General features: G+C 35.3%; 1 protein-coding gene across 1 annotated transcript; it reads left to right on the top strand.

The window, feature by feature from the left end:
• Positions 1–745: 745 nt before the first annotated feature.
• LOC105033340 (large ribosomal subunit protein bL34c) lies at positions 746–5668 on the top strand. Its single transcript, XM_010908101.3, has 2 exons — positions 746–1001; positions 5263–5668. Exons 1-2 carry the CDS (start codon positions 809–811, stop codon positions 5514–5516), a joined length of 447 nt encoding a protein of 148 aa, XP_010906403.1. The 5' UTR covers positions 746–808; the 3' UTR covers positions 5517–5668.
• Positions 5669–11205: the final 5537 nt, after the last annotated feature.

The raw sequence follows: 11205 nt of genomic DNA, 5'->3' as shown, positions 1-11205 counted from the left end.
GTCTTAACATTGCTAAAAAGTGAAGACAATAATTAAAATACAGATGCTATTTTTACTCTAAGCAAAAGAAAGATAAATCCAAAATTGGTACTTTCGCCTGCCTTTTACTTCTGCATAATTTTTGATAACTTACAAATCCTAGACTTTCGCTGAGAAAGGGTATGCTTACTGTTTAATATATCCAATCAAAGATCATAGCATAATGACCTTACCTATACCCTTTTTTTTATAGTATAACTTATGGGTGGTTTTCACCTCCCAGATAATCAAAAAAAAAACTAAAAAATTTATACAACTGATTTCTAAAATTCATAAGTTTACCTATTTTAAAATTTTAAATTTTTTTATAAATTTTTATTTTTATTCTGAACTTAAATTTACTACAGCCAAACTGTCCAACGAAAAAAATAATTATAATATTTTAAAAATTAGATAATTTTATTGTAACTAATTAAAATTTAAAATAAAAATAAAAATAAAATTCTTTTATATAAATTTAAAATTTTTAAAATAATTAAGTCAAATTCATATAACTCCCATCAGATATTTTATGGGCAGTGGAGCGAGAGCTGTCTCCACCTAGCTGCTGACACCCAAAGTTTGGACTAGGCTGCATCTGACCAATGGTCCGGACATTGGACCGGAACGGGAATCCGATCACCACCTGAAATATCAAACGGCTCTGATGGTCCGTAAAACACAATATCAACGGCCGTCCAATACGAAATGAACCCCCACGCCTTATCCCGATGTCTCGATAAGATGAATACTCAATAGAGTTCAGCTCGAGGTCTTGGAAGGCGCAGAAATGGCGATATCGCTTGGAGCCGTCTCCACCGCTTCCCCTATCGTATCCCTCTCCCTCCTCACCGGCCGGAGCGGAATCGGCCGGAGATCTCTGAGCCTCTCGAAGCCCCCGGTGACGCGTTCTTCTCCCTTGCTTCACACCTCTTTCCTCTCCCCACCTTTGGCATCTCTCCCCTTCCCTTCTTCTTTCTCTGGTAAGCCAAATCCACCAGCTCTCTCGCTCTTTTATCTTTATATCTTTGATGTTCCCCCCCTTTTTTCGATGAATGGTAATATTTTGTGGTGTCTTTGCTTTAATTTAATGTTGTTTGGTGATTATAAGCAGAATTCGTTGTAATGTTGGCGGTTTGTGCTGCTTTTTGGAGATTTCTGAAGGAGAGAGAGAGGGAAAAATACGAATTCGAATTTAAATTAGCTTAAATTTTAGATTTGTTTGGGTTCTTTTTATTTGTTCTAGCTAGAGTAGGTTGGTTCGACCAAATCTACAACGCTTTTCTTGTTTTCGTAGATTTCATGTTAGAAGTTATGCTCAAAATATCGATTAGTTTCCTTTTTTTCTCGGTCTAAGACAGCTACTGATTTCTCAGCTTCACTAGCTTGTCAACGAACTTTTTGGTGTATTTTATTGTCCTGTAATCAAGCATCAAAATTCTATTTTCTATGAACTTTTGACGCAAATACGATGCCTTCGTCATATTAAAAGAGTTCCATAAAGAGTTTGCTTGTAAATCTCAGGATTGCAGTGATGCTAAGGAAAGTCTTGTCCCTTGGTAGCTGTTTCGATGAGTATTTTTTTTTTAAAATATTATGGGTAAAATTTTTATGGATTTCACTGCTATAAAGAAATAATTTACAAACCAGTTTGATTCTTAACTGAAAATAATAATTCACAATGTGTGACTTCTTGTGAAAATGGTTTTATAATAGTAAAGAAATAGTGCAAAATGAGGATGTTTGTGATGGAATACTTACGAGAAGAAGAAGAAGCAAAGCAATCTTATGGAGCATTCTTGTGGATATGCATTATTAGGAGAGCAATTTTATGTAAATTCTTACTTCTCCAACGTAATCTGTGAGTTGTGTTTCTAGGAAAGAAATATAATTCAGTTTATCATTAGCCATTGTTATATTTGAAACAAATATGTGGCCTAGGCTTAACTAACTGATCCAATGCAATATTGTCTGTTAGATTCCAAATTAAGTGTCATGTCCTTCTCTCCCTTTCCCTTTTCTTAATATCTAAAAGCATAAGAATCCTTCTTTAAGGGAAACCTGAAATACCTTCAAAGCTCCCCCCCCCCCCCCCCCCCCCTCTTTTTTTTCTGTTTTAAATTGGTAAATGCTTAAAAGCTAAGTGAGCATGCAGATATACAGCAGATTAGTTATCCTATGAGAATAACCTGCACATAATTCTATAGGAGTACCCAGAATATGTTGCTAAGTTTTTCCTACAATTCATCTCGTGAAATGTGATTCTCAATCGAGTCTGGCACAGTTGTTGGGGCAAGTGCAGTCTTTGGTCAGGGGTGATTGACATGGAAAAAATGGATGACTATAGATATATGGTGTGCATGTAGAACTCTCTGCAGGTTAAGCAACTAAGCTAGCACCTTTATGCACTTTTATTTATTTATTTATTCATTTTGGAATGCCATATCATGATTCCTTAATCCATAATATATGTGCATATGTATTCTTGTTCATGTGAGTGTAACAGAGGATAGAGAAATGGATGAACTGTTAATATCGTAAATGATGTGTGGTAGAGACTACACAACATGGAAAATAAAATGAAGTTTGAAGGGTAGTTAGGCAAGAGTGGCAGAAAATTGAGAATGTGATGTTTGATGTGACAAAAGGAACAAAAAAAGGACTTGACATTTTATCTCCCTGAACTCTAACTACTTGCAGCTGGTGTTGGCATAATTGCCATTACCACAGTCACCACTGTTGTCTTGCCATTATTGCTAACATTATTATGACACTACTCTAACTGGTGCCACAGCAATCGCCAAAATTACGACCACTGATGTTGCTTGCTACCATTGTTGTACATTGCCACCTGGCATGCCCACATCTCAAAGATGTGAGTCCTTCCAAAGAAAAATGTTAATGTTGACAAGTGTTGTCCGTAACACACACAAGGATTTGTACGGTAGTTTATCAAATATCAAGTTCACCTACACAATGGGTCTGACATAGAAATAAAATGAAATATATGGCAAAGAAGAAGATCAACAAGACTTTAGTGTAGTTAATATGATAATAAGAGAATGATGTTGACGAAAGAGATTCTAATGGCATGGTGGTTTTGCAAAAGAGGCACACCTTATATAATTTGAAGCTTTGTATAATTAACAATGTGAAAATTTATAAGCAAGTTATTCTTGAATATGTACTTTCAAGGTAATGCCTATATGTTAGTAGAATAGTTAAGCTGCCATTAGAAAGCTTAGATTGCAATCTTAAAAATCTATATAATTTTGGCCTTAAAATGGATAGGTGGACTTTAAAATTTAGATAAAATTGTGACCTAAATTGTGAGAACGTTGTTATAGTGACTGTGATTGTGGGCTCCAAAAAGGGAGGGATGTTGATTTCTTTTTTGTTAGTAAGCAATCAATCATAGCCTTCCAAACTGATGTGGGCTGTTTTAATGAGAATAATTTTCACACTGCTTTTACTAAATGATCAATCAATTCTATGTCTAACCTCTGATCTCATGAATGCCAAGACTCTTACCACTTTCTCCATTAGAGACTTTTGGTAGTCAGAATGAGATTTTAATAAGTTTTTGTTGACCAGAAATCAAGTATAATTAGAAACCCAAATAGAAGAAAGAAAAGGAGGAAGAAGGAAATGAGGAACTTGTGGGAAAATTTGAGCAGTGAACAAAACTAGAGAAATGGAAGCGAAGGAAGAAGACCAAGGGTCTTCCCAATGACCTAGATTTTTTTTATTCATTTTTTTTTTTTTTTTGGTTAAAAGTTTTTGTGTGGTGTTATGAGAAAAATAAAGTTTCTTTGTTCCCTATGGCCTTTTTCGGCTAAACTTTTTATTATGCCTTGGCATGCTTTTTTCTTCTTTTTTGATGGAATATGCCTTTCACATCTAAATTTATTATGTTTATAATAATAAACTTCCTCCACTTCTCCAAATACAATTTATTTTAAGTTGAAATAATATTATTTGTTTGTAATTAGTATGCAGGTTTTAACTCTTATGTAATCAAGTTTCACGATATGAATTTAAGAATTAATATGGACACTTGCATATTTAATTTTACCATGAGATCTTGTTATAACTTCACACTTTGGGGTTATAATTTTGCGTGCCAAGAACTGACAGTGACCTTTACATTAAAACTTTGTCAACTAAATATTGGTTTCCCTACCTGCTTTTCAGATTTGGCTTGCCCTACTCTTTCTGAAAGTTGCCTGCACCAGCAATTCACCAATTTCTAATAGGGTTGGTGTTAGGTTGATGATTGATCATAAAAATTGCTCTATCCCTAAATGGATCCATCTTGAATTGGAGTTGTACATTGAATCCAACTAGTTTTTATTGGGAGAAGGCTTATGGTCAAGATGTTGGCATAATTAATATTACTTAATCTAGAAATTGAAATACTCCATGCAATAGGTTCTTTTGCTTTGTTCTGTTAGATATTGCAATTACATACCAGCATGCATCCTAGTCTGACACCTTTTTTCATGTCCATGAAAGCCTATAGTATTGGCCACTCATACCAATGTCACCACCACAGCCACCACCACCAGTCAGCATTGTTGTTATCAATACCATCATTAAATTTTCTTATGAAGACATGTTATGTTCAACCGAGAGGCAATGATCAATCTTTGGTAAACCTCTTTGTTATTCTCTGAACAATTTGTCTAAAGACAACGAGCATTAGAAGATTTTTCTCATTCCTTCTTTTCAATGCTTTATTTTTGATCTCCTGATTTCTTTTCTTTCTTTGATTTATACTTCCAAATATGACCTATAATAACTTGGTTTTCAATAAGACATATTTAGAAAAAGCGTGAGTTGGAAGAATCTGATACTAAACCAATATTGGATTGAGGGACACAAAGTTCCATATGGTTAGGATATGGTTGGGAGAAAATATATGAATTTATATTTATCATTATGGAAATTTGTTGGTGGACATGATCTTTTCATATGATATATGCAACATTTTGTATTAATCAACAATATAAAAGAGTATAAAGCTTTCTCATCTCCAATCTTGTAGCCAATATTCTTAGTGTCGCAATGAACTATGAGATGTCGTCTTAATTGCTATCTACTGCATTTCCTTTATTCCATTTTATTCTCTCAATTAGAGAGTGGGTGTTATTTGGGAGGCTAAATGTATGTATGTACAACTCCATCAAAGGCAACCATTTTTGCATTGCATCGTTCTAATATTTGTAACTCTTGAATCTTCAGGTTTGTCTTTGGGGATTGACTTGGGTTCGACTAAAGTGGTAAGAGAAAGGTACCATGGTCTCCAGGTTAGGGCAGGTAAGGCTGGTCTTTCCCTGACTAAAAGGTCAAGATCTCGAAAATCACTTGCTAGGACGCATGGCTTCCGCAGACGAATGAGAACCACCGGAGGAAGAGCTGTTTTGAAGCGGAGACGTGCCAAGGGAAGGAAAGTTCTCTGCACAAAGTCGAATCCAAACAGTGGAACACGGGCCTGATATTAAATCAGCCTTCTGCTTAATCGAGTTAAGGTTATTCCCTGTCTAGGTTCCATTTCAAGATTTCTGAAGGTTAGAAGATCTTGTTCTTCAAACAACTTGTTCTGATTTACTCATTTTTCTTATTGTTTATATGATCCGCTCTTCTTGAATATGTTTTAAGTATGCAGTGAGTTCAGCTTACAGTCTTAATGGGCATCCTTAATTTGTCTTGCATAAATGAATTTGTCCAATACGTTCTCATCTTTAAAGTTCTTGAATAGTAGAACTTGAGCTGTATCAATACAAAGAATATTAGCTATGACATTGATATGGTGACGATAGTGGTAGTGCCGGCAATAGAGATGGTGTGGCGGAGATGGCTATGGTGGATGCGGCGGTGGTGAGAGTATCGGTGGTGATATAAAACATAAAAATTTTTTATTTTTGAAAAATATTAAAATTAAGAATTCTTACTTTAATTTTTCTTGAAATAATGGAAATGGCTTTTTAAAAATAAAAATTGAAAAAAAAATGACAATAATGGCACCAAATGCATTTTTCTCTCGTTTTCTATGTTTCTGTTTTTAGACGATGCCAAGAAGGCCCAGGTCAATGGAGGATTTTTTTTTTTTCAAAAAAAAAAAAGGGGAAAGGGAGGGAGACTAACTGCACTATGATCATCTAGGCCTAAATTTTCAGGATGCACCGTTGAAGAAACTCAAAATGCCTGGTTGCTATGCCGAGGAATGTAGCTGTTCAAATAAAACTTTTTGTAGCTTTGTTGCGGCAACTATTGTAGAAGTAGCATGCATTGGCGTGGCTAGAGAGCATTTCCCTGTTGGCTTTGTCCCTCCTTATGAGGAGAGGAGCGCATTCATGTTGGGTTGTTTACGTGGTCTTGACATGCCCACGACTGAAGCCCACTCTACAATTTTGGAATCTTTTCTTATAGAAGAAAAGTGAGACTTAGGGTTGGTTGTTTGTTAAAGGGATTGGGAGTGAGTGTTGAGAGAAAACGTCAAAACCCTTCTATTCTCTGAGAAGAGCCTGTTCTTGTTGAGAGAACTTGCCCTGTCAGCCCCATAGCTTTAGGAGGAAAAAAGGCAAAAGAAGATGTGGCGCTGGATTTGTGAATCTCCAACCACAAGTTCATGCTGTGGTTTTTGAAATCCCCAAATTGGTGTTCTTTGAAAGGTTTTGAGATCTCTATGTGGGCAAGGCTATTCCAACATGTTGTTTGTTTGTAATCCACCTTCGCATGGCGATGGATTGCTTGCATATTTCGAGAGTTGTCTCTTGATATGTGGAAGTCTTTTGGTGTGTACCCTAGAAAGGCGGTGATCCAAGTGTGGTGTCTCTTAATGTTGTGAGCCAAGAGATTGTCTCTCGATATCATGATCTATGAGAGGGAGTCTTTTGATGTTGTGATTCTTCGCATGGCCAAAAATTACTTGGTAATCCCATTATTTGGAGACAGTGAAAGGCTGATCTGGATTCATTCCAGTGGTTTTCCCTATTGGGGTTTTCCATGTAAAAATCTTGCTCTGTTGTTTCTTTATAGTTTTTTTTTTTTTTTCTTTGATTGGTTTTTTGCTCTAATTTGCATTCCTATTGTTCACACATAGGAAGGGAAAGAGAAAAATTTTGCTGCCTCCATTTTGGCCCTTTGGGTGTATGCATACTGGTTTCAAGTTTATATATATTTATATCTATCTCTATACACATTGATTTCTTTCTGTGTGCACTAGTTCATCTTGAGATAGAGTTCATCTTGAAACTCTTTTCTCTCTCCCTTCTAGCCATATCAGACTATTATTAGAGCAACTGGTTACTAGAAAGTGGTATCAGAACTGAGGTTCAATTGTTATGTATAATTAATGAAGACAAGCACCAAGTCAATTTATCATCCTTCATGGAAATAAATGGAGAAGAAGGCAGTCAAGAGCAAGGATATTTCTTTGATGAAGACCAAGAAATTAATATCTTGAAAAAAAGGAAGGGTAGAGAGAGAAAAGGCCTCTTTTAGTCTCTTTCTTGTAGATTTGGATTTAGTCCTCCTCCAATGGCACTTGATGACAAGGGAGATGAGCAGGCAGGGCATGGCGGAAATGCTGGTGCTAATTTTCCACTTAGTGGAGAAGCAAAGCATTTGGAGTTGGCAAAGAAATCTGATAAGTAGCCATTGGCAGAATCTCAGTTGAGAAGCATGGGGAACTAGCAGAGCAATCACATGGTCAGCCACTGGTAGATTATTAATCGAGAAAATCCACCAGAAAGCGTCTCATATCCAGAAAAGAGAATAGTCCAGAGCCATGCACGAAGGGATACAAACAAAGACCTCAGCAGCATGAGGGGTCTTCGGGTTGAAGACAACATGGAGAATCAGAGCTGAGGAAGGAAGCAAAGCTGGTGATAAAAGGATTTGGCCAAATAAGAGTGTGCTCACTTAGAGTTTCTTATCAGCATTGAACATGTCCTCAGTTAGATGTAAAAGTCTTCCTTTATTGTGAATCAGAGGAAGAGATTTACAGAGAGCAGCTATGATCTCACAGTCAAAGGTAAAGGGAACTATGTATGCAGACCGAGAAAGCTTTAGCACAGCGAATCAGAGGAAGAGATTTACATGAAGCAGCTAACATCTCAAAGTCAAAGGTAAAAGGAACTTTGTATGCAGACCGAGAAAGCTTCAGTGCAGCAATACATAGTGATGCACATGGTAGGATCATAATGAAATCATGATGAAGACGGCTAACTCTGTATCCCTGCCTTGCAGCTTTCTTTATCTGCATACAAAGTTTACCTTTGACTTTAATATCTTCAGCTGCTCTATTCAAATCTATTCCTCCAATTCATCATAAAGAAAGACTGTGTTATTTGACCCAAAAAAAAAGGGAAAAAGGAAGACTGTTTTACATCTAGCTGAGAACATCTTCAACGCTGATGAGAAATTCTTCAAAGTCAGAATGCTCTTTTTTCGGCAAATCCTTTCCTAACTCCATCACTCCAGCCTATGGGGTGGTCTCTGAACCTTCTAGGACTAAGTGTCCAGCTGGTCGATATGCTATTTTGTTCATAGAGGATAGGGGGCGAGCAGCGGCATGTTCCCTTCTTTGCAGCAGATTGGTTGTGTGTTTGAGTTTAAAAATCAATTTAGAGAAAACAGTAAGCAACTCTTGTGCAAGTGGTTCAACTTCGATCATATCTCGAAGTTTGAAGCAATATTCAGAGCTGTGTGCAAGCTTTTTTGGAGTTTTTTAATGCCTAATTCATGTGATTGGGTCTAGAGGATTTTGTATCTTATGGATGACTTCTGCTCCACAACCCCTCAAAAACCTTAATATTTTCTTTGTTATAAGCCATTAGTTTTTATTACTTGAATTGATAGACGAACTTCACATAATGCATTACCAAGAACATATGGACTCACTGCTATTTTCCTCTTTACCAATGCATTCCTCATGTGTTTGTCTCCATCCACAGCAAAGTCAGGCCGGTCAAACATTTGTTTATCACAAAATCATGTAAAATAACCAAAGACAATCATGTCAAGATTATTGGAATATCTTGGGAACAGATTGTATTATGAGGTGAAATATGCTTGGAATTCACATTATCACACAGAGAAAAGAGAATGGTAAACGAAATCTAATGCATGGCAGAAACCGGCGTTTTGCAAAGCTTCTACAACAACTTTTTCCACCGAACCTAGGGTAAACTATTCCACCCTATAGGGTGGAGTAGTTTAATCCGGAGTAAAGAGGGTTGGGGTAAGTTAACACACTTTACTCGGGGTAAACTTATTCCAACCAAATGCATCCTAAGTGGGTTAAAATAATGGTTCAAGCACCAAGACTGAACCTAACCTAGTGGTCCAGGTTCCGGGCATAGCCCGAGTCTTGAATATCACTCAGATCAAGTTAAAAAAATCTGGGTGTAATAATTTCGCTTGCACGAGAATGCGAGGTCGAAATCATATTTAGCTATCAGGAGCACTCATCTTTTCTTTGTTTGGGAGCCACGGGGGAAAAAAAAATATATTTTGAGCAATGATAAACAAGTTGCAAGTATTTTTTTGAGTCTGTTTGGATGGTTGGGTCCAAAATATAGCAGTTTCAGTTTCAATAATTTTAGTGGTGTACAATTAATAATAAAATCTAAAATCTTTTCATCTTTTTAATTTTCTATAAAATAACAACCAATAGTTCTAGGATCTAATTTCTTTTCTTGTGGGTTATATAATCAAGCCTCTACGGGATAATCCTAAACATATAAATGTACTAAACTCAATTTTCTATCCATCCATAACTCAAAAGGAGCTCTAGGAACAGTTTTACTAGGTATCCAATTTAGGATATATATTTAGCAGTTTTCAAGGATTCTCTTCACAAATTTAAGGATAATAATGAATTACCAATCATACTCCTTATCATATCTATCAAGGTACGATTACGCCTTTCAGTCATATCATTTTGTTGGAGATTTTTTAGCATAGTGTACTGTGTTACAATGCCATATTCAAGAAATTTGGCAAAAACTTTAGGATTATGGTTAGATTCATCATATCTATCATATTATTCATTATTTCCATCAGATCTCACAACCTTAATTTTATTATCCAATTAATTTTTTACTTCGTATATCTTGAAGGCTTCCAAAACTTCAGACTTTCATATAACAGAAAAATATAACCATAATATGAGAAATCATCAATAAACGTGATAAAATACCTTTGCTCTCAAAAATAAGATAAAAAATAGCCACAAATATTGGTATGTATCATTTCTAAGAGTTCTTGACTTCTAATGACATACTTTTTATGATTTTTAATTTATTTTTTCTTAATACAATCTATGCACATACCAAAATCGTTAAAATCTAGATTTGATAAAATATTTTTCTTAATCAATCTAGTCTCTTTTTTTTTTTGATATATGATCTAATCATCTATGTCACAATATTGAAGAATTTTCGTTTCCAATACCATGTTTCATTTCAATATTAATATTCAAAATAAGTAAAGATTGTTCAAAAGAAGAATCCAAATTCATTTTATATAATCTATTACACAATGCTCCAGTACCACCCAAAATGAAATTTTTCATTAATTTAAAATTTGAATTTACAGAAGTAAATGAAAAACCTTCTAAACCAAGTTTTGATAAAGAAACTAAATTCCTATATACTAAAAAAATATAAAAGACATCATGTAGATCTAATTGGAATCTGGTATCTGTAATAAGTCTATAGATCCCAACTGAAATGACCTTAGACTTCATCCGATTTCTCATAAAAATCTACAGCTCTCTATCATTTGGCTTCAAGCTTGAAAGGAATCCCTATAATGAATTAGAAACATAAATTGCAGCATCCGAATCAATCCATCGGGTATTAGAAGAAATATCAATAAAGTTGGTTTTGAAACAAACAAGTGAAAATGGAATATCCTTTTTTTCGAAACAATTTTCTTCTTTTCTCATAATTCTTCTTGATATATCTCTCTTTGTTACAGAAAAAATATTTTAATTTGTGAGAATTTTTTTTGATGAATTGCTCGATTCTTATTTCCTTTCTTCACCTTCTTTCTTTTAGGATGCTCCTGTGAAACTACGTGAATAGCTGGGACCTCTTTTTGTTTCAATCTCTCTTCTTTTTGCACATGCTAGAAGATGAGTTCATTAATTGATCATGATTTCTTGTGTGTTGTAGT

This window comes from Elaeis guineensis, chromosome 5, assembly GCF_000442705.2.
Source record: "Elaeis guineensis isolate ETL-2024a chromosome 5, EG11, whole genome shotgun sequence".
Taxonomy (NCBI): Eukaryota; Viridiplantae; Streptophyta; class Magnoliopsida; order Arecales; family Arecaceae; genus Elaeis; species Elaeis guineensis.
Note: the sequence above shows the minus strand (reverse complement) of the source record. Positions and strands in the feature narration are given on the sequence as shown.

Excerpts from the sequence above, each read along its gene's own strand:
- LOC105033340 (XM_010908101.3), top strand. The coding sequence starts at position 809 with ATGGCGATATCGCTTGGAGCCGTCTCCACCGCTTCCCCTATCGTATCC. Across the intron at positions 1,002-5,262 it reads CTTCCCTTCTTCTTTCTCTG|GTTTGTCTTTGGGGATTGAC; the intron begins GTAAGCCAAATC and ends TTGAATCTTCAG.